We start from the raw sequence: 23,476 nt of genomic DNA, 5'->3' as shown, positions 1-23,476 counted from the left end.
CAGAGGGGAGGGAGAGGCAGGAGGGGGAGAAGAGAAAGAAAGAGAGGGAGAGAGAGGCAGAAGGCGAGAGAGGCAGGAGGTGGAGGAGAGCTGAGAGGGAGGCGGGGAGGCAGTAGGAGGAGAGAGAGAGAGAGAGACAGAGCGAGAGACCAGAGGCTCAGGAGAGAAGACTGATGTGGAGGAGAGACCTGAAAATCCCGTCTTATGACGGGCTAATTGGCTAGTATAAGTAGATCATTCTGGGTTTGCTCAGGAGAGTGGTGATTTGCACCAAATGGAATAATTAATGGATTCAGGAGTGAATGATAGGCTATAGGGCCTCAAAAGGGCATTTCCAGCAGCAGTAGAAAAACAATCTAGATGTCTTGTTTACATGAGGAAAATACAACGGTTCAATTTAGGATTAGAGTTGAGAGAAATTTTTCAGCCAAAACTTTTTTTGAAAAATGCAGGCTTGGTGATACCAAAAACTTTTCATGAATTTGTGGCAGTTTCACCTAATTGTTTCAAACGGGGGGAAAAAATCTGTAAAAACTGAAATGTTTAATATCAATATGTTCTAAATGAAGCATTTTTTTTTGTTTATTTGTTTTTTGGTCGAGGACAATTTTTTTGGTAAGATTTCATTCAATTTTATTTAGAAAGCAATCAAAAATGTTTTCATATAGCCCAAACTGAAATGAAACATTTTGATTTTCTCACAGTGAAATGTTTTGCTTGACCCACAATGAAGCTGTAACTTTTTGGCTCATCATAACGTTTGAAAAATGTCATTTTGGTTCAACCTGAAACATTTTTTTTCATAGGTGCCAGTGAATGGAAAAACATTGTTATTTGTACAGCTCTTTTAAGGTGCAAGTTTAAACGAGTGCAGAAGGCTGTGCTGTCACAATCATTTTGGTTTAAGAGTGCCTTATTTCAGTTTAGCTTAAAGGACTTGTGCACATAACACATTGCACCACTTTACCTATACAGATATAAATAAAGCATTACAGTACCCTTAATGCTCTTTATACTACTACAGTTACATTGGTTCAAAAACTGTGTGTAGACCAGGCCTAAGTCACACTGAGGAACTAGTTTGAAACTAAACTAAACTAAGTTGAAAGGAGTGTCCACACAGAGGTTTACACCAGTTTATCTAAATCAGTTTAAAAACAGATTGATGTTAAACCAGTGCAACATCCCCTGTACAGGCAAGGACTGAGAAATCATGGCAAGAGGACACAGGGATTGTACTTGGCAGGGAAACTGTTGAGGCAGAAAGAAGAAATACAACCCCATACTGCAGTCACTCAGCAGCCAGCGCAGAAAGTGGGTTTGTGTTCCAGACTCCTTTGCCCCATTCTCCGCAATGAACTTCTTACAGCTCGAGCAGCCAGAGGGCTCAGAGTCCAAGCGGGGCTAAACAGCAGCAGGAATAACGGGGACAACCCCTTGGTCCTGCACTTCCAAGCTTGTTGCAAATGGTACGTGAGGATTAGCGCTGTCTACAGAGTGGGAGGCCAGGCCCAACAGGGGTGAAGGGGCAGCATTTTCAAAACATGGGTGCCTGACATCTGGCCCCAGCTCTATATTTGGGCACCTGGCCTGACATGCAGAGAGGCAGGGCACCTGCAGCGAGTCTGCACAAAGGAGAGGGAGTGGAGGGATGTGGCAGCTAAGGGAGAAAAGCAGCAGTGCTGCTCTGTTCCGCTTGCCCTGCCACTAGTGGTGAATGTGGAGGGTGGGGACACCAGACTGCTGCTGCCAGCGCCAGCCTCGCTATTCGCCCAGGCTGCCTCGGTTGGGGGGAGAGGGAGCAAGGACAGGGAGAGGGCAAATCTGTGGCGAGGAAAGTGCGGCATAAGGGCAGAGAAGGCAGAGCAGGCATGCAGAGAGGTGGGGCCTGGTCAGATGGGGGTTGTCTTGGCTCTTCCCAACCAACACCAATCCCCAGTGGCCTTCCAGGGTCTGCCTGACAAGTAGCGTCTGGCATGTTCCGATGGCTGGCCCCAAAAGCGCTGCTGCTGCCCCATTTTAGCACGGCAAGTGTGAATGAGAAATTTTTCAAATCCCCATTCAGCTCACTGGAAGGCAAATCAGTTCAAGCCGCTGTCACATTTGGTTTTAAACAGGCCCACTAATCCCTTCATTTCCAGGAAGGGTTTACAAGTGCTGACATCCAAATACCTTGGCGGTTTGTTTCACAAGGTCCTTTAGGCCGTATGCGAAAGCACGGAAAAATCCCCTGACGGGTATTTGTCTCACTTGCTCTTAAAAACCATCAGGGACAAGGATTCCACTGAATACGGAAGTAACCTGTTCCCGTGTTTATCCTGACGGTTAGAAAACGTTTCCTCGTATCTCACTTCATTGTCTCCAGCTCTAGACTAAGGCGATTACTTCTTGTTCTACCTTCTGAGGAGGGGAACAGCTGACACCTGATTTAGGTATAGATGCAGGTACCTAATTTTATGCATCTACATTTGAAACTGTCCTCAGTAGCATCCTTTGTATTGCAACATTTCCCATAAGACTCCAGGCAACGTGAAAGCCAGCTGAAAGCATAAGTCTGGGTGTTCCAGGGAGGGGCATGCATTTGCATCAAGTACGACACGGTCAGTGAACGGGCATGACAGCTGCACTCAGGAGCATCAATTCAGAATGACAATGGTGGGTGCTCACCTTGCCTCTCTGGGTTGCGCATCTGGGATGGCGTGTCATGGATCTTCAGAGTCCATTCCCCTTCTGCTGTCTCCCCCCAGCAGTGCACGGTCATGAATTCCCAGTTTTTAAATCCTTCATTAGAGAGATCGAACACTCTGCATTTGGAAAGTAATGGCAGGGCGTTACTCCAGACAGTTAAACAGGGAGCATGGCAAGGTGCCCAGAGACATGCATCCTATGGATAGGTCTCCACTGCACTGCCGTGCAAACTACGAGGGAGCAAACTGCAGAGTGCACTTGTAATGTTGGCGAGCGGACTCAAACCCGGGACCTCTAGAGTAGGGCTACTCAACACACAGCCCATGGTGCGCTTTGGGTTTATGCGGGGCTCAACACGCGGACTATGGGGGGGATCCTTTGAACATGGCCTCCATTGGGAACACGCTCCAGAGCAGCGAGTCAATATAATGGTCTTCTGTTGAAATGTGTTTTAGTGGTTAAATTCCTGGACTGTCATCGCTCATTAAAAGTGCTGTCATGTGGGTGGAAATCGAGTAAATTTGCATTTTATTAATAGCAGCAGAACTGGCTTAAATGGGGCCTGCATGTTGCGTAGTCTTGCCTTAATCTTTGTATTCACGCCCATCAGTGTGAAAGAAACTATTTGAGTATATTTGCGTCTATATTTTCATGTAAATGCAACCAGACTCAAGTTGCAGCCCTCGGCATGTGTTGAGAGTATCATGTGGTCCCCCAGGGCTTCCAAAGTTGAGTAGCCCTGCTCTAGAGCTTAGTGCAGGAACTAAAAGCCAGCTGGCCTAGTACCTAAGGCGGTAGAACAGACTCATTCTCTCTGCAATGGTCTCGGTGCCACTAGATGGGACAGTGAACCACACTCAGAAGGCACATGGGTTACATATTTTTCCTTGCTGAGGAAGTGTGTCCCGAACTTCAGAGACACCCCACTTGAAATCCTCGATGAGCTCCCCTCTCCTTGTAAAGTAGACAAGCGGAATCAAACTTGGGACCTCTGGAGCTTAGTGCATGAGGTGCCACTATAGCTTGAGCTAAAAGCCAGCTGGCTCCCAGCTAAGGCAGTTGAGCAGACTCATTCTTTTCTCTCTGATTGGTCTCTGCCACAAGACGGGACAGTGCCCCCCACCCTGCAGTTGTGGGGGCTACACCCTGACAGCGCTGTGCAGTGCGGATGCAAACCAAATGCTGCCTGGCTGGCCGTAACGTGGTGCGGGTTGAACGGGTTGATCTAGGTACCGTTAATGTGTTACAAAAGCCTCCACACAGGGCAGGCAGAGTGCAAGTTTGGTGCATTTTGCAGTTCACACCTCTGAAGTCCACACTGTGGCTCAGGCCAGGTCTACACTAGACCTGGAAGGTCGGGATGAGGTACGCAACTCCAGCTGTCTAACAAAATGTACCTTGCTCGCTGCACAAGTGTGGCTTCCATGTACTTATGTAGGAGACTGCGCCACGGCGTGGACATACAATAAATCCCCAGTAACTATCGTATTCTGCTGTTTAATCCTGGCTGGTAAGTGGCGAGGCACTGCCGATTCTGTGCAGCCACCTCGTCCAATTAAAGTCACTGCACATCCCAGTGACAAATCCTCCAGTAACATATCGCAACTATCAGTAAACCACAGGGAAGAGGAGCTAAGGAACACTGCAGTGGGTTAGGAAAGCAGCTTTTCCGATGGAGGGGTCAGTAGCCATGTGGCTGTCTGGGACTCTTCGAACGTCTACAAATACTCCGACATGGTTCTCAAAACCATGAGGCTCATCCACATTCGCAACAGGAAGAGCAGAGTTTGGAAAGCCAAAACTGTTAGTCACTTTAGGAATAGAACTAACACCAATTTCTGCACTGCACCTTCGTCCCCCCCGGGGAGATTCCTGGCACGGCCACTCGCTTGTACATTAAAGTTCTGGGAAGCAGTTTATAGCTTGCAAAGAAGAGCGGTGAGGAATCACAGCTATGGGGTTTAGCTTGGGTTGGTTCCCTCTCTAGTATGAATTAAAGAGGTTCATACTAGAGCCACTACATTACTTTCGGCAAATAGTAAGTTTGCCAAAAAACAACAACTCTTTTTTCAGTTTTGTGAATTTGGGTCAAATTTGGAAAATGTTTTTTTGGGGGTGTGCAAGGGGGAATGCTGAAACATTAAACAGAATCAGAGAAATGTCAGGTTGGAAGGGACCTCAAAGAAGTCCTCAAGTCCATCCCTGTGCACGGAGACAGGACCCAGTAAAGTTAGACCATCCCTATCCTTAAAAACCTCTGAAGATTAGGATTCCACAAACTCCTTTGGAAGCCTATTCCAACGCTTAACTATCCTAATACCCCCAACTGTAGATAAATCCATTATTTCTTGTCCTGCCTTCAGCAGCCATAAACATCAATTGATCGCCAAACCTTTTAGAACAGTGTGTGAAGAGTCCCTCCCCACACACACTTCCCTTGTCTTTTTTTCTCAAAACTAAACATGTCGGCTGCATATAGACTGGCATGATTTTCTGCAAATGCTTTTAATGGAAAAACTTTTCCGTTAAAAGCATTTGCGGAAAAGAGCGTCTAGATTGGCACGGATGCTTTTGCGCAAAAGTGCTTTTTGCGGAAAAGTGTCCGTGCCAATCGAGATGTGGTTTTGCGCAAGAAAGCCCCAATCGCCATTTTCGCCATGGGGGCTTTTTTGCGCAAAACAGTTTTTACCTGTCTACACTGGCTCAGGGATTCTCCCCAAGCGGGAGCATCATAGTATTTAGGCAAGAACACTGACAATCTTACATGAGATCGTCAGTGTTCTTGCGCAAATTCAAGCGTCCAGTGTAGACAGCTGGCAAGTTTTTCCGCAAAAGTGACTGCTTTTGCGGAAAAACTTGCCAGTCTAGACGCAGCTGTCCTGTTTTTCTTAACCTTCCCTTCCCTTCCCCAGCTCCAGCTCCAGCTGAGGCCTCCTCAGTGCCCAATGTGGACAGTTACTTACCAAGATCTGACAAACCCAGAATTGTAATAGCCCCTTTCATGACTGCAACATGTTTTTGGCTTCTGTACAATTTGTGGTCCATTATAACCCTCATGTTCTTTTCAGCAGTACTTAAGGTTGCTAGATGGTTGAACTAAAAGTACTGAACATCCCCCCCACCCAAAAAAAAAAACACTAGGGAAAAATTCTGTTGAGGAAAAAAAAGCGGGGTGGAGGGGGACCAAAGTTGTTGAGCAAAAAAGGGATTCCGAGACTCATTAAGCAAAAAAACAACAACAAAAAAACCAGCATTAAAACAGCATCGTCCCTCTCAGAGTGTAAGCAGAGTCAGAATAGAGATAGGAACAGGGGACTGGTTGAGCACTAAGACCCAGGGAAGGCATTGCTTCCCCTAGGTCTTTAGGCTTTTTGCCGGCGGCCATTTTGTGTTCTTGTTCAAGCCAGAACATAGCTTCCCTGCGGAACCAGGTAAGCATGGGGTCCGGGGGCAGGGGGTGTCGGGGCCAGGGGGGAAGGGGAGGCCAGGGGCTGGCCAGGCGCTAGGGTTGCCAGGTGTCTGGTATTTTTGCCTCCTGGCCAGGAAAAAAAATCAGAAAATACCGGACATTTTAGGTGTCCGGTATTTTCTGAATTTTTTTACTGGACAGGAGGCAAAAATACTGGACTGTCTGGTTCAGTACCAGACACCTGGCAACCCTAGTAGTACTACTGTGTAGCCTAGCAACAGGCAACCAAGGCTAGTGAGTGGGCCTCATGAGTGGCCCTCCTTCATCACAAGATCGCTGCAACCAAGATGATCTCCCAGGATGGGGCAGTTTTGCCAACTGCGCTTGCATGCCTAGAATTTGAGGGCGGTGCTGACTGAACCGTGGCAGCGCTGTGATTGGATGCAGAGGCAGCGTGCAGCTCTCAGTCAATGTTGTGCGTAACCCACACGCCCCTCACTTCACGGGCCCTTGCTTTATGGGCGTGTCACTTTAGTAACACCGGTGGGTAAAAGCCTATGCAAATGGGAAACAGCAGAATCTGGCAACCCTGTGTGTGGGGCGACGGGCGACAAAATGCCTCACAGACCACACACAGAACCCCAGTAGGCCACCTGCGGCCCACAGGTCACTCACCCTTCTCCATTTCCTGAAAGAAAATGCTGAATGATACTGGACCCAGAACAAACCCCTGCGGGACCCCATGTGATATATCCGCCCAGTTTGACAGTGAACCATTGACAGCTGCTCCTTACCGACCCCCTTTCAAACAGGTATGTACCACCGGATAGTAATTTCATGTAGGCCACATTTGCCTGCTTGATGTATGAGGCTGACAAGTGGGTCTGTGCCAAAAGTCTTACTGAATTGAGTACATGACGACTAAACTCCAGATCCACAGTAACCCTGTCACAGAAGGAAATTAGGTTGATTTGGCATGATTTGTTTCCAACAAATCCATGTTGCTTATTACCTTATTATCCTCTGGGTGCTCACCAAATGATTGCATGATAATTAGTTCCAGTATCTTTCCAGATAATAAAGTTAGGCTGACAGGTCTATAATTCCCCAGCTCTTCTCTGCTCCCTGTTCTGAAGACAGGCACTATGTTCCATTCTGACATTTTCAAAATGAGCTGTTTCAGCACTTCGTTGCAAAGGCACATTTTGTTAAGCCTTCCACCAGATTCCCCTTGACATTTTTCAGGAGAGTGCAGTGCAGATGCACCATGTCCCAGCCACGCAAGTACATTTTGGGGGGTGGGAGGGGGGGCAGAGAGGAAAGAAAGAGGGAAAAGTCACCCCCCTCCTCCTTTTAAAATGACAGTTCACAACATCATGGTAGCCAGGCCTAGGCTAATGTGGAACTGCTCCTGTGGCTGTACTAGCATGGCTACTAGTCAAATCCCGAATAATCAGTTAACCAGTTAAACATTGGATCCCGGGTGGGGGACCATTTCAGCCTGGTTGGAGCAGCCTCCAACTCACAAGGCTCCAGTTTCCAGCTGTGTGCCGTGCTAGCGGCTGACTCCCGGCCTCTACCTCAGCCCTGTGGGATTGGCTGCTGGCTCCCGGCTCCCGTTCCCAGCAGCCAGCTGGGCGGGGCAGGCCGTTGGCTGGCAGTCCTGCCTGAGGATCCGGTGGGGCCGGAGCATCCCTCAGCCTGTGGTTCACACCCCTAATGGCTACATAGATCCAGGCATTCTAACCTTCTTGCCAAGAGCTGAGACTCCGTCCCCGAAGGGGAAGTTAAGTTAATCTGCAGGTCCCCGCGCCGAGGGTGCTCAATGCTAACTCGCACAACGACGTGCTCCAGGTGCACCACGCGCTGGTCGTAGTGGTTGGCACAGGCGTCGGTCACGATGGTTGTACTCACAGTCTGGCCAGCAGGGATGTCTCTAGAGAAGAAGGAAGGACAGTTGGCAATGGAAAGGACAACAACACGCTATCACTGGGGGCTGGGTTACACAAAGAAGAGGACAAAATGGATGGAATCTGCTGGCTGTCACTGATTTGGCCTTGCTGCCAAATGAGGCCACTGCTGCTTCTTGAGTTCAGTTCTCCAAGAGGTAACCCCGTAGGCTGGGCTCTGGGGAGGTCTCTGAGCATGAAAGTAATTCACAGCCTCACAGCCATTGCTCCCGTGTCTGTGTTGGGGAAGTCTCCGAGGGTCACCTCCAGGAGCAAATAGCAGATGGATGGAACCACCAACTGCACCACCCAGCAGTGGAGAGGGACCCACAAAGAAATAGGCTCTGCAGTGCAAAAAGAGTTCACGGCTCCTACGGTAGCTCCCCAGATCCTGCCTCCCAGATAGCGGAAGTGAACACGTCACTCTGCAGCAGGGTCTCTGGCTGTCGCCGGACACCAAGGGAGCAGAATGTGACTCAGACACAAGTGCTGGGAGATTATGGAGCAATCTTTAAAGTGCTCTACCGAGTTCCCTCCTTGGATGGAACTTTTCTGGCAACGGGAGTGGAATCTAGAGCATGAGCTCTCTGCAGCTCTTGTCCATGTGTCCAGTGAAGGGGAAGCTCAACGCATGTGTTCCAAGGACACCTTTCCATTCTGAAGATTCCATAACGCAAGCCCTGGAGGCATGGGCTGCGGGAAAAGGTAGGGGTGGGGGAGGCAAACCCCAGCCCCGCCCACAGACCCACCCCCTTTCCCCAGCCACCACCCCCACAGGAACCAAGTCCCCCTCCCCCCAGCACCACAGGGAAGTGGGGTAGTGCGTGGCTCCAGCCTCCCTGGCCCTGGAACACGGGGAGGGCGGGTGCCACGCACCCACAGCCTTCCAGACCCCGGAGCATGGGAAGGGTGGGTGGCACATGGTCCCAGTCTCCCCGGCCCTGGAGCATGGGGAGGGTGGGTACACAGGGGCAACACTCCACCCCCAGTACGCCTACAGTAGGCATTCTGGGAGCAGAGTCTGGGTGGGACTAGGCTGGCGATTCGGGAAGGCTATGCCTTCTCCTCTCTATGATACCTCCAGGCCAGGGCGGTGGGTATGTATCGCACAAGAACAGCAATCCCACAACTGCTCTTAAAACACCTCGCCTCACTGGCTCCATGTTTGCCCACAGCAGTTGCTGGACCCCTTATGGAAGTCAATTTTTTTAGGGACCACATTCTTAATTCCACAAACCATCAACACCCAGCAAAGGATTAAGTCCCAGTGAACTTCTCAGCTGTGTTGTTAATGGGTAATTTATTAGACCAAGTATCCCCTTTGGGATACTGCCGGGAATATGCTTCAAACTTTCAGAAGGGTTACATAGCTTGCTTTTATTTTGGCTTAGTCCTAAAGAATAACTGAAATCATTATAAATGATGATGTAATTCCTTGGGAGGGTTTGTAAAGCTTTGAAAATATTATTTGCATGCACCAGGAATGGACTTCAAGATGCTCCTCTCCCTTTATTACTTGCTTCAAAAATTGTTGTTTTGGCTTGTTCCGTGGTACTTGTCAGCTAGTCCGTCTCGTCCAAAGTGACAGTAACACAGACATGGTGACATGTTAGAGCCATGGTTGTTATAGATTAGTTGCATTACTCTAGCGCCTAGCCATGAATCAGCACTATGTACAAACAGAACAAAAAGGCAGGCCCTATCCCAAAGAGCTTCCGGTTTAAGTTTAAGAGTTAAAACAAGGTTACACCAGGTCCTGGGTCTCTGGCTATTCAGAATACCCCAGCTTTTCTCCAGTCACTCCTTACATCAGCCATCACATCACAGCCCTCTGGGTGGCTTTGCATCCAGCTCAAAACTGAATGTGAGGGCAGACAGATGATACATGAAACCCGGTGCTGTGTAGGCGTCTGACACCTGTTAGTTCAAGTTCTACCACCCCCACATGAAACAGAACTTGCACAGCAGCATCCGGGGGGAAAGTTTTAGAGCAATGCCCGGCTCACAGCAGTTCCACATGACGTTGTACCTGATTAGCTGTAAACGGTTTCTGTGCAAATCGGAAAGAAAAGCTTCTAGCCGGAGTCACTTCCAGTCACGTTCAGGGCTCAGAAAAAGTTTTCCTGGGTGAGTGATCAGAAACACTGGACGGCACCACCAGGCCTAAACATCTCCCTCCCTCCGGGCAGACTTCAAAAATTACTTAATGCAGCATGAAAACAGCCTGAAGATCTAGCAAGCCATGTCTTTTGGGGCCGTCTCCCACAAGAGGAAGGCTGTTTACACCTCAGGGACTGGGGTACAGAATCTGAATTCAGTTACACCTGACTTCGGGTAGCTAATATGTATGACACTCCCACCAGCTATTCAGGCCTGGTTCATCACCAGGCCACTGCTGTATTTATACCTGTGACACTTCCCTGAACTCACTGGAGTGGCACGCAGCAATGCAGCAGGGATCAGGGCCCAGACTCCACACTGTGTGTTGGAGCATTCTGATGGGCGAGGCAGGAAGAGACTGCGGAGGCAGCTCAGCAAGTTTCTGGCTTCCCCTACGTCCTGCGGGCTGGGCCGGCAGGTGTCATAGGCAGGGGAAGGCATTGCCTTTCCTAACCGCCAGCCTGGTCCCCCCCAGACTCCGTCCCCAGAACACCCGCTGTAGGCGTCCTGGGAGCAGAGTGTTGCTGCATTTGAGTGCTCGCCTCCCCCGTGTTCCAGGGTGGGGAAGTTGGGGCTGCGTGCTGCCCACCCTCCCTGTGATGCTGTGGGGGGGGGGGGTTGGTTCCCATGGGCTGTGGGGCCTTGTCAGAAGGGATGGGGCTGGAGGCAGGGCTGGGGGCTTGCCTCCCCCAGCCCTTCCTTCACCCACCACCCATGCCTGCGAAGACATAAAACCCCAGAACCCTCACCTGAGATTGAAACAAGTTTCTGCTCCCTCTAAGCCTCCTTCCTGACCACATTCAGCTCCTTCTGAACCATTGTCATCTGCCTTCTCACCCTAGCCATCCAGATGTGCACCCAGAAACCATGGGAGCTGATTGTCAGCTTTCCTACCCATCCTGGCTAATAGCCATTGATGGACCTAACCTCCATGAATGTATCTAGCTCTTTTTTGAACCGTGTTAAAGTCCTAGTCATCACAACTTCCTCTGGCAAGGAGTTCCATGGGTTGACTGTGCGCTGTGTGAAGAAAAAATTCCTTTTGTTTGTTTTAAACCTGCTGCTTATTAATTTCATTTGGTGACCCCCTAGTTCTTATATTGTGGGAATAAGTAAATAACTTTTCCTTATTCGCTTTTTTCATACCAGTCATGATTTTATAGAGCTCTATCATATCCCCCCTTTATTTCCTCTTTTCTAAGCTGAAAAGTCCAAGCCAGAGGGTGCTCTGGACTGGAGCCAAGGGTTTTGGAAGGCAGAAGGGGGATCAGGGCTGGGCCTGGGATTGGGGCTCAAGGTTCAGGCTGTAGGTGGCACTTACCCCAAGCAGCTCCCAGAAGCTGTGGCTTGTCCCTCTTCCTGCTCCTATGTGGAGGTGCAACCAGGCAGCTCTGCATGCTACTCCATCCATAAGCAATGCCCCAACAGCTCTCATTGGCTGTGGTTCCCAGCCAATGGAAGCTGCAGAGTCGGCACATGGGGTGGGGGCAGCATGTGGAGCTCCCGGCTGCCCCATGCATAGGAGCTGCAAGGGGGGGGGGGGCATGCCACTGCTTCCAGAACCCACACAGAGCGACATTAGGCAGGGAGCCTGTCTCAGCCCTATGTGCCGTCAACAGGACTTTTAACAGCCCAGTCAATGGTGCTGACTGGAGCCACCCGTCTCACACTTGCATTGTATTATTAATGACTACGGGGGGCTGCACCCCCTGCGCGCTACACTCACCAGCCCCCCCACTCGCTGGAGCAGGGGTCGGCAACCTTTTCACACCAAAGAGCCAAACTACATCAACATTCAGAACAAGCGGTCCCCAAGGAGCTGTGTAGGAATGCCCGCTTGCATGACTGAAAGTACACAACGTCATAGTATTGGGAATGGACACGATTCATTTCTCTCAGCCTATAAAAAAGATTTTCCTGCTGGAGGACAGAATGACGTCGCCACGTCATCAGCCTCCGCAGGGTGAGAAGGGGAAGTGACATGGGCCCGCCCACACTCCGCCCCAGAACGCCTTGCTACCCCCGGGCCCGCTCTCCCTGTGCTCTGGGGGCCGTGGAGATGGGAGCCATGCGGCCTTCGCCTTCCTCCCTACCCGGTGCTTGGGAAAAGCCGGAGCCATGCAGCCTCCTCCCTCCCCACTCCCGTGCATGCCTCCTCCTCCCATCTCTGCCAGTGAGTGGGATAGGGATGAGGGAAGGTGAAGAGATTGTCCAGGGAGAGGGTGCAGGAGCAGGCTGGGGGGAGGATGTCTGGTCAGGGCAAAGGGGGCAGGAGCAGGGTGAGGGTAGGTATCTGGATGGGGGAGGGGACAAGAGGAGAGGAGGGTCAGGAGCAGGCTGAGGGGAGGGTGTCTGGCCAGAGGGGTGCAGGAGCAGGCTGGGGACAGGGTGTCTGGTCAGGGCAAAGGGGGCAGGAGCAGGGTGGGTGTAGGTGTCTGGACAGGGGGAGGGGACAAGAGGAGAGGAGGGTCAGGAGCAGGCTGAGGGGAGGGTGTCTGGTCAGGGCAAAGGCAGCAGGAGCAGGGTGGGGGTAAGTGTCTGGACAGGGGGAGGGGACAAGAGGAGAGGAGGGTCAGGAGCAGGCTGAGGGCAGGGTGTTTGGCTGGGAGGGTGTCTGGTCAGGGCAAAGGGGGCAGGTGCAGGGTGGGGGGAGGTGTCTGGACGGGGGAGGGGACAAGAGGAGAGGAGGGTCAGGAGCAGGCGGAGGGGAGGGTGTCTGGCCAGAGGGGTGCAGGAGCAGGTGAGGGTAGGGTGTTTGGCTGGGAGGAGGGTGTAAAAGCAGGCTGGGGGTGCGGGGTCTTGGCAGGGGTGCATGAGATGCTGGGGGTGCAGGGGCTGGGGGGCACCCATTTGTTTTCACACCATGTGCCGCTCCCAGGCACTGCCAATAGAGCAACAGGGGAAGCCTCTAGGAAGTGCGTCCGCACATTGCTGTTCCCCAAGCCTGCTCCTGTGGGAGGGGGCAGCCGTTCATATAGCTGTTTCCCCACAAGCCGGATCTGGCGGGGAAGCTTGGGGCTTCCTCCCCCTCCCTCTGCAGGAAGCCGGAGCTGGCGTTCTAGCCTCTTCCCCCTACCCCACGAGATTGATGCACCAATGGGAGCTCCCTCCTGTGGGCGGGGGAGGGAGGAAAAGCCCTGAACCTGCCCGCCGGATCCAGCTTGTGCAGAAACAGCTGCGTGTGCTGCTGCTCCCCTCTCCCTCCCGGGGGAACAGCAGTGTGCAGATGCACTTCCTGGAGACTTTCCCTGCTGCTCCTATTGGAGCAGTGAGGAAAACCTCTGGTGCCTGGGAGTGGTGCACGGCGTGAAAACAAGTAAGTGGGGGGAAAGAGGGGCTGAGCTGAAGAGTGTGGGGGCTGGGTGGAGGAGCGGGATTGAGGAAGCCACCGGCAGGACCAGCTGGGAGCTCGCTGCATCCCACCACTGTGGACCATGCTGCCTGCGGGGCTCCTTCCGCTTTGGCTCCGCCTACCCCCGTTCCCAGCCTGCTGACGTTGACATGATTACGTCACTCTGTCATCCCACAGGAAAAATTTTGATATGTGTGTGTGTGTGTGTGTGCGTGTGCGTGTGCGTGCACGTGTGTACACAGAGAGGGTGTGTCTAGACTACAGGGCTGTGTTGACAAAAGTGGCCTTTTATTGACAAAACTATATACCTGCATCTACACTGCCGTCGAGTTCGGTCGACATAACATCGACAGAACTCGGCAGTTTTGTCAAAGGCGGTAAACCTCATTCTACGAAGAATCACGCCTTCTGTCGACAGAAGACATTATTGCATCTACACTGTCCTTTGTGTCTACACTCTCATGTCGACAGAACTGGATGTAGTCTAGACGCTCTTTGTCGACAGAGGCTTTGTCGACAGTATCTGTCGACAAAAGCCTGTAGTCTAGACGTACCCAGAGAGAGAGAGACAGACAGAGATTATTATTATTGGGGCCACATTTCTTCTTGGATTGAAATGAGCATCTGTATCAGATAAATGTCTTTGGCTACAAATTCATAACTGCTTTGCATCCTCTATTTTCTCCAATAAAATAATGCTCTTTTGATTAACAAGTGACTTGTGCTGAAAAGGAGGGTGTGTCTCACCCGGAATTTTGATTCTTTAAGAGCCAGATCGACTAATCTGGTTGGACAGATTATTCTGCTAATAGTCGTCATCAATTCCCACAATGGGAAACACATTGACATGCCTGTTTCCATTCACACTGCAGCTTTAATGCCGGAGCTGACAGAGATCTCCTGGACAATAAGAAGCCAAAATCATGAGACTGGCTTAAAAATCATGAGATTAAAAAACAAATTGTGGGTTTTTATTAGTTGCCTTCTGGTTTCTGGACCTTGATGGTGCACTTGCTCGACATTCCAGGCCTCCCTCTGCAACCACGAGAGCTAGAAACATATTTAAAACGAATACCCCACCCCACTCTCTGGGGGTCTCATGCCTTCACATGACTCCAGGCGTTGGGGTTTTCAAGAAAACACCAACTATTGCAAGACGCAGGATAAACCTGTGAGAACTGGCCTCCATGAATACTTCAAACATCACACAGAGAGCAGGTGACTCTCCTCCACATCAAAACAGAATTCAAACCCAGCTCTCAGGGCCATAGCTATTCAACCCCTCCAAACACCTAGACACCCATGGTATGTCCCCTGTCCAGCACTGGGTTAAAATCAGACATGGGGTGGTCTGATATTGGATAGCGTCTGGGGAGGAGGCGGAATGGAGCAGCATACTCTTCAAAATGGCATTCCCAGTTCGGCATGACCGCCACATCATGCGTGTGAGATCCAGCCAGCAGGGCGGGGCCTGCAACAGAATCTCTTTTACCTCCATGCCTGGCACTTGATAAAACAGAGCACATGAACGGGTCAGTAAGTGTCAGTAACAGTAACTGAAAATGAGTAAGACAGAGGTTGCACATTGTCTGCCCAAGCGAGAATATTTATACCATCACCTACTCCCCGTGCTGGGGGACGAATTCAAATTAACACTCACCTGCTTGTCCTATCTGAGCTTTCCGTGCAGACATGCTGCATAGGTGCTTTCTTCCATTTCTTGGCTTCCATTACAAGAGCTTCGGCGTTCACCAGACCATATCCATATAGGTGGCTAACTGAAAAGAACGACGACTCAGAAATTTACTTGCTTAAAAGATATTAAAAAGTCACTTATGGGGTGGAAAAATGGTTCAGCTCTGGCTCTTGATTTCTCAGAGAGGAATAAATACTAACCATGCCAAAAACTTGATCCAAACGTCACCATTTCCCATGGCACAGGCTCTACTGCCTTAGGGAAACTCTTCCCATCAAAATCCTTAGGGCTACGTCTAGACTGCAAGCCTCTTTCCAAAGAGGCTTTTTCTAAAGATATTTTCGAAAAAGCCTCTTTCGAAAAAGCGTCTAGACTACAACCCGTACTTTCGAAAAAGCAAGCCGCTTCTTTGAAAGAGATCATCCAGGCAGTCTGGATGCTCTCTTTCGAAAAAGCACAGCTTGCATCACATAGCGCCTTTTTTTGAAAGAGCACTTTTGAAAAAAGGCGTTATTCCTCATAAAACAAGGTTTACCGTGGTCGAAAAAACTGCCACATTCTTTCGATTTACTTTCGAAAGAATGCGGCAGCAGTCTAGATGCAGGTAAAATAATGCCCTGTTCTACGCGGAACAGGGCATTCTCAGCTTTTGCTCCCAGGCTGTGGAATTCTCTTCCTCGGGATATTCACATGGCGCCAACGCTAGTGTTGTTTCGGCGTCAGGCTAAAGCCACCCTTTTTATTTGTGCTTTTATTAATGTTTGAGTTTATGTGTGTGTTCCTCCTCTCTATATGTTTTTAGCTGGTTATGTCCGTCTGAGGTCTCATATTTTAAATTCTCCTGTTTTAAATTTTTATATATATTTGTATTTTTGTTTGTTTGTTCTTGTAAGCCGCCTTGAATATTTTAAACAGAAAGGCGGGGTAAAAATATTTAAATAAATAAATAGATCAAGTTTTTTCAAAAAACGCCTGCAGTCTAGACACACCCTGGGAGACGTCTGTTAAACTTGCTGTGGTAACTTCCTCACTGACCACCCCGTTCAAACGACACAAGAGGAAGGAGTCTGTTGTCTTTCAGTGTTGCCACTGGGGGACTCATACTCCAGGCTTTCCCATGAACTTGTTCCACAAGTGGCAAGAGATGTATCTAGTGATGGAGGTTGCAACACAATCTATCTAGGCAATTTTAAAGTCCCCGTCACTGTGGTGGTGGTCTCAGACTGGCCCGCCAATGGGGAAAAGGGGCGCAAAGGGGCAATTGCCCCGGACTTGGCGATTCAGAAGGGTCCAGGGCCCTGAGCCTTTTACATCATGGCTCTTAGGGCTGCATGGAGAGGTGATTGACACATGCTCCGGACAGCTCTGAGGTGGGGGGGAGGGGCAGAGAGAGGAGAAAGGTGCATTGCGATCCAGGTGGCATGGACGGCTGGCTGCCCCAGCCCCATCCTTTCCGCCCCAGGACCTGCCCTTTTTGGGGGCACAGAGCTGCCCCTTCACACCTTGCCTGGGGGCCCACAGAGGCAATCTGCTGCCCTGGTCTCATGAACCCTCTTGTGAATATTGATCGCCCTCCAGAGATCCATGTGGATGGGAATAGTCTTGCAGATAAAAACGTCTGTATTCAACCTTTTGCAAAAGAATGAACAGGAGGTAACGGGAAGGCCAGCACGGGGAAGCCACAGGTTTTAGTTGCAAGAATCTCTCTCTGCTTCTGCCTCGCATGAATTATGAGATGATCAGTGCACTTCAGTGGGTTCTAACTCCTATCATCTTCTTATACTGTGGAAGGTCACGGGGGTGCCAATCAGAATCAACTCCTCTGTGGAAAGGTGTTGAACAAACGGCCAGGACACTAGAACCTAAGAATGCGCCTGGAACCCTTTTCATATGTAAAGAATTGCAGCCCGAAGTGAGCACACAAGCATTAGCTGCACAAAGAACTATCGCTCCATATGTACTGCGTCTTCCAGCCACACTCCTGAGAGGTTAATAAGCAGGCTTCCCACACTATTTCTCTGGGCCAGGTTCAATAACAGCTCCGCTCACCTCTTACACTGCAGAGCTTAAAAAAAATAGCTGTGGTTGAAGTTCGACAGAATATAGATCGGATTCACTCTAATCCTCCCTCTCAGAGGTGACTACAGTTCATCACGCTGCACCCGTGTTATGAAGCTATTATTTATGCTGCAGTCAGTAATGAACCTGGGAGGCGTGTACACAGGCTAGACACGTTTTCAATCATTACTGGACCTGACGATTTCAGAAACAGCCCCAAATCCTTTCCTCACATACTTTAGACTCCCAAGGGCATTAACTGGAATTACACACGTGTTCTGCGAGAAGAGGAGAACGGCAGCTCCTCTCTGTGGGTATTATTAATGAGGTTACTAGGGTCTTGCGAGTGTGTGTCACACACATACCCAAACTGATTTTCCATTTGATAAAGCCATGTCCCACAAAGCCCCAAAGGGCAAACTGCCAACACTAGGGGTACGTCTAGACTACATGGCTCCCTCGACGGAGCCATGTAGATTTGTTTGTTTGGCAAAGGGAAATGAAGCTGTGATTTAAATAATCGCGGCTTCATTTAAATTTAAATGGCTGCCACGCTGAGCTGACAAACAGCTGATCAGCTGTTTGTCGGCTCAGCGCGCTCCCCTGTCGACATGAAAGCCCTTTATCGACCTCCCCGGTAAACCTCATCCTACGAGGCATAACGGGGAGGTCGATAAAGGGCTTTCAGGTTGGCGCAGGAGCGTCCAGACTAGCGCGCTGCGCCGACAAACAGCTGATCAGCTGTTTATTTAATTATTTAAATTGCGGCTTCATTGCCCTCTGCCGATCAGCCTAATCTACATGGCTCCATCGACGGAGCCATGTAGTTTAGACACACCCTAGGGTATAGCGTCTCCCAAACGGTTTCTACTGTGAGAGCATTGACCATGCCATAAATGACACTGCTCTACAGGCTAGTCTCTATATTCTCTATTACTTTCTCTATAGCCACTTTACTCCTGGGGGAATTCGGAAAAATAAAATAAAATTCTGCACACAATATTTTAAAATTCTGCCTTATGTTATTAATCAAAATAACACTATAGAATCTCACCATTTTTAATTATTTTGGTAATTTATTTCAAAATATCTGCCAGCAACTATGTAACAATAGAGACAACACTAACAACAACAAGAAGATTCCCCTAGGAGCAAAGAGCTAAAGAAACTAGGGATGCTTATCAGATAGTCAGTTGACTAGTTGATTCCTCCGCCCCTCTGCTGCCTTTATCAGATAGAGCATGGGTTCCCAAACTAGGGGGCATGCCCCCCTGGGGGCGTGAAGAAATTCCAGGGGGGGCGCGAGGCGACCCAGCCACACACACCCCCGTCAATCCCACCCCAAGTTTTGCTGCTATTTTTTGGGAGGGGGGGCATGATGCTAAAAAGTTTGGGAACCACTGAGATAGAGGCAGCAAGGGGGGAGGAAGAAGGGGTACTTCAAAGGGGCAGCGCTACACCGCTGAGCCCACGTGCAGCAGCGTTCAAAGGGGCAGCACCACACAGCTGATCCCTGGCTCAGCTGTGCGGCGCTGCCCCTTTGAAATGCCACCTCAGCTTTTGAGAGGGACAGCGCCGCACAACTGAGCCCGGGATCAGCTGTGAGGCGCTGCCACACATGGAGCCCGTCCCCAGCTGTCCGCAGGTTCTGGAGAAATGCCACACGGAATTCAGCATTTCCATGGAACCCGGGATTGGCTGAGGAGTCCCCAGGTTCTGCATGGCATTTCAAATTGGCAGTGCAGCATGGAGCCTGGGGTCAGCAGGGGACTCTGAGGACTCTTGTACATTTCAAAGCTGGCATGCGGCGTGCAGCCCGGAAACAGCGGGACCTTCCTCTGGCCCCAGGCTGCAGGCAGAGTTCTGCATTCCTTCTTTGAAATGTACAAGAGTCCCGGTGGGGGCTCTTGTATGTTTCAAAGGAGGAATGCGGAAGTGTAGAAGATAGGATACACAAAGAACAAGTTAAAAATCACTTAGGAAAGTTAGATGTCAGCAAGTCACCAGGTCCTGATGAAATGCATCCCAGGATACTCAAGGAGCTGATAGAGGAGGTATCTGAGCCTTTAGCTATGATTTTTGAAAAAGCATGGCAGACAGGGGAGATTCGAGAAGACTGGAAAAGGGCAAATATTGTGCCCATCTATAAAAAGGGGAATAAGAACAACCCAGAAAACTACAGACCGGTCAGTTTAATGTCTGTCCCAGGGAAGATAATGGAGCAGGTAATTAAGGAAATCATATGCAAACACTTGGAAGGTAATAAAGTGATAGGGAATAGCCAGCATGGGTTTGTGAAGAACAAGTCATGCCAAACTAATCTGATAGCTTTCTTTGGTAGGATAACGAGCCTTGTGGATAAGGGAGAGGCGGTGGATGTCATATACCTAGACTTTAGTAAGGCATTTGATACGGTCTCGCATGATCTTCTTATTGATAAACTAGGCAAATATAACTTAGATAGGGCCACGGTAAGGTGGGTGCATAATTGGCTGGATAACCGTAGTCAGAGAGTTGTTGTTAATGGTGCTAAATCCTGCTGGAAAGGGATAACAAGTGGAGTTCCGCAAGGGTCTGTTTTGGGACCCGTACTGTTCAATATCTTCATCAATGAAGTAGATATTGGGATAGAGAGTACGCTTATTAAGTTTGCAGATGATACCAAACTGGGTGGGGTTGCAACTTCTTTGGAGGATAGGGACATAATTCAAAATGACCTTAGCAAGTTAGAGAAATGGTCAGAGGTAAACAGGATGAGGTTTAATAAAGAGAAATGCAAAGTGCTCCACTTAGGAAGGAACAATCAGTTCCATACATACAAGATGGGAAGCGACTGTCTAGGAAGGAGCATGGCGGAAAGGGATCTAGGGGTCATAGTGGACCACAAGTTGAATATGAGTCAACAGTGTGATGCTGTTGCAAAAAAAGCAAATATGATTCTAGGTTGTATCAACAGGTGTGTTGTAAGCAAAACTCGTGAAGTCATTCTGCCGCTCTACTCTGCACTAGTTAGGCCTCAGCTGGAGTACTGTGTCCAGTGCTGGGCACCACATTTCAAGAAAGAGGTGGAGAAATTGGAAAGGGTACAGAGAAGAGCGACAAGAATGATTAAAGGTTTAGAGAACATGACCTATGAAGCCAGGCTTCATGAACTGGGCTTGTTTAGTTTGGAAAAAAGAAGATTAAGGGGGGACATGATAGCGGTTTTCAAATATCTAAAAGGGTGTCACAAAGAGGAAGGAGAAAATTTGTTCCTCTTGGTTTCTGAGGACAGGACAAGGAGTAATGGGCTTAAAGTGCAGCAGGGGAGGTTTAGATTGGACATTAGGAAAAAATTCCAAACTGTCAGGGTGGTCAAATATTGGAATAAATTGCCAAGGGAGGTGGTGGAATCTCCCTCTCTGGAGATATTTAAGAACAGGTTAGATAGACATCTGTCAGGGATGGTGTAGACAGAGCTTGGTCCTGCCTTGAGGGATGGAGGCTGGACTCGATGACCTCTCAAGGTCCCTTCCAGTCCTATTATTCTATGATTCTATGATTCTAAGTGCCTATCGACTAGTCGAGTAGTCATCGACTACGCGACTAGTAAAATAACCAATAGTTAACACCCCTAAAAGAAACCCCCATGACAGTTTGGTTTCTCTTTCTCTGCCTCATCTCTCTCCAAGCTTCCATGGTGCCAGACACCCACACCCTATCACCTCAGGGCCCAGCCATAGAGCACCCCACAGCCTAGACTCCAGCACCCTTCCTCCCCCCAAACCAGCTGTGTGATTTCCCAGCTTCCTTCATGGTGTGCCAGGAATGGAAGCTGTTGGGGACCCTCCATTTCTGTTCCTTCTCCTCCCTCGCCCAGCAGGGTCTTCTATTTGCAAGCTGGAGAGCTGGGCTCAGCTGGGTCCAGTTGGCGCAAGTTGCTCTGCAGCACCACTTCTGGGAGGAAAAAGGAAATTCTGCACAGAATGTTAATTCTGCTCAAATTCTGCTTTGCGCAATGGTGCTGGAAGTCCCCCGGGAGCACCATTTGCACCGAAGGATGCTCAGCCCAGTCCACACACACAGTCTGCCTCACCTTTGCGCCCTGCTCCATTTGTTTTCCAGTCGTTTGCTTTCAGATGCAGTGGCCTGGAGGTTTTCACAATCAGATGCTGAACATCTCTCCAGGTCAGCGAAGGGCTAAAGTAACAACGGAGTGAAGAAACAAAAATGACAGGAAGCCTTCAGTGTGCCGAAGAAACAACTTTCAACACTGTCAGCTACGGCGGGAGGAAGGGGGCAACAAACTTTCTGAGTCCCAGAGCAAGATGTAAGGGACACAACTCTGTGCTCCTAGATGGGGTGGAGCCTCAAGTGGAAGGGGCGTGGCTGGGATAGCCAGCCCTCAAAGCTGCCCAGTGTGTGCTGCTCAGAGCTCCAGTGGTGATTTAATAGGCTGTGGTAGTTGCCAGGCCCTGGATCTTTTGAATCGCCAAACCAAGGAGCAACTACCCCCTTTTTCTCCCCTTGTCGGTGGGCCTGGTTAGCTGCATTCAGATTTGACTGTTCTGTAGTGTAAACACATACATGGCTGCACGGAGGCGACTGCTGCAGCTACATCTTCCCTTCCCGGGTAAAGGAAAAGACAGCATCATTCAGTGCTAGATAGAAGAGGGCTTTCCTCCCATTCATATTAAAATACAGGGCAAAGTAGCTATTTAAATGTGAACATTATGTGTGGAAATTTAAAGAAGCTTTTGGGTTTTTTCCCCTATTCTGGAATAGTTATTGAGTTACCTGAGTTCTAGCAAAGCAGCAATGGGATCAGGAGAAGCACACCGAAATACTGGCACTGGAGGGAATGTGTACGGGGCCGTGGGTATCAGACAGGGGGAGGCACTGTCTTCCCAAACGGCCAGTATGGCCCTGCCCACGCTCTGCCCCGACTGGCGTACTGGGGGTGGAAAGTGGCTGCCTCCAGTGCCCGTCCTCTCTGGTGTTCCAGGGCTGGGGGCGCTTGGGTCATGTACCCTCCTCATGGTGCTCGGGGAGCGGGGGTCATGCATCCCCCCACTTCCCCATGGCGATGGGGGGGCAGGGCTGGGGGTTTGCCTCCCCCAGCCCTATCTTCACCCCCCACCCATGAATATGTAATCGGATGGCCGACAACATGTGCGGTGATTCATTGCAGGCTAAATGTATTGAAAGCTCATGCTTCAGAACAGATTGCCACATGGGGGTCAGGAAGGAACTCGGCGGTAGGGAACAGAATACATTTGGGTGTAGTTTGGCCATCTTCCCCCAAAAGAACAGGCTTTGGTCACTGCTCAAAGCAGAGTACTTGACCTGATGGGAGCAGGTATGGCCAACTCCACATTCCCGTAAATAACATGTCCTATGGGAAACAAACCAGGCTTCTCATTTGGCATAACAATCAAAGCAGGCCATAAGTGAGATGTAGATAGCATTCAGGCATTGTGTTGACCCTGTGAATTGAGGTGAATTTCACTTACTGTGCTTACGGTCTAACTCTTTATAAGAATCACCGCTCAGAGGTATTTTTCAAGCATTGTTCTCGCTTTCCTCCTACAGCTGCTACCTTAAGCCTCTTGAGCTTTGATTTATAATTCTATCCACAGCATTTAACCAAAGAAATTCCATTTATTTCTTCTGGTAATAATGGACCATCTGAGTGCTTGCATCTCCAACGTGCCATTTAATGTTGCATTTTATGCATCAGCAAAACCATCCAAAAATTACATTGAACTCTCTTTGTGTATTTGTAATGAAAATGGCACCGCCTCAAATGTGTTTCTCTGACATGGGGTCCCTCTATTTAAAATGGATCCAAATATTTAAAACTAGGGGAAGCAAAATGAGGACAAACGTCGTCAGCTCGGCCAGCACTGCTTCGAGCCCTCTGTGAACTCCAGCGCATAAACGTAACGAATTATTTGTCTCTGACTGTGGACTCGCAGTTGCCTACAATACATTAAGTGGCTGCAGGCGCCGGAGTCACAGCGTGGATGTCAGCAGCCTGGGTTCGTTTTTCTCTAAAAGCATTATGTGGTAGCAAAGGCATCAGCTACGCTCATTATGTGAGAGAAGAAACAATCAACAGAGAAACGTAGAGACGCTAAGGCTGCATTTCCAGAGAGACGGACACCTTTTAAGATGCTAAGTTT

The 23,476-nt window shown here is 49.6% G+C and overlaps 1 protein-coding gene across 2 annotated transcripts in view; it reads right to left on the bottom strand.

Moving 5' to 3' along the window:
• The window catches only part of PCSK6 (proprotein convertase subtilisin/kexin type 6), a 153,425-nt gene that overhangs the window by 37,949 nt on the left and 92,000 nt on the right, over positions 1-23,476 (bottom strand). For both annotated transcript variants that reach the window (XM_075896922.1, XM_075896921.1), the window contains exons 10-13: positions 21,388-21,491; positions 15,219-15,336; positions 7,845-8,033; positions 2,668-2,804 (exon numbers count right to left, since the gene is read on the bottom strand). In XM_075896922.1, the coding sequence (XP_075753037.1) occupies positions 2,668-2,804; positions 7,845-8,033; positions 15,219-15,336; positions 21,388-21,491 (548 nt within the window). The remainder of the gene's footprint in view (positions 1-2,667; positions 2,805-7,844; positions 8,034-15,218; positions 15,337-21,387; positions 21,492-23,476) is intronic.

This window comes from Pelodiscus sinensis, chromosome 14 (genome assembly GCF_049634645.1).
Source record: "Pelodiscus sinensis isolate JC-2024 chromosome 14, ASM4963464v1, whole genome shotgun sequence".
Classification (NCBI taxonomy): domain Eukaryota; kingdom Metazoa; phylum Chordata; order Testudines; family Trionychidae; genus Pelodiscus; species Pelodiscus sinensis.
The sequence above is the reverse complement of the archived record's forward strand: the minus strand, read 5'-3'. Positions and strand labels throughout refer to the sequence as shown.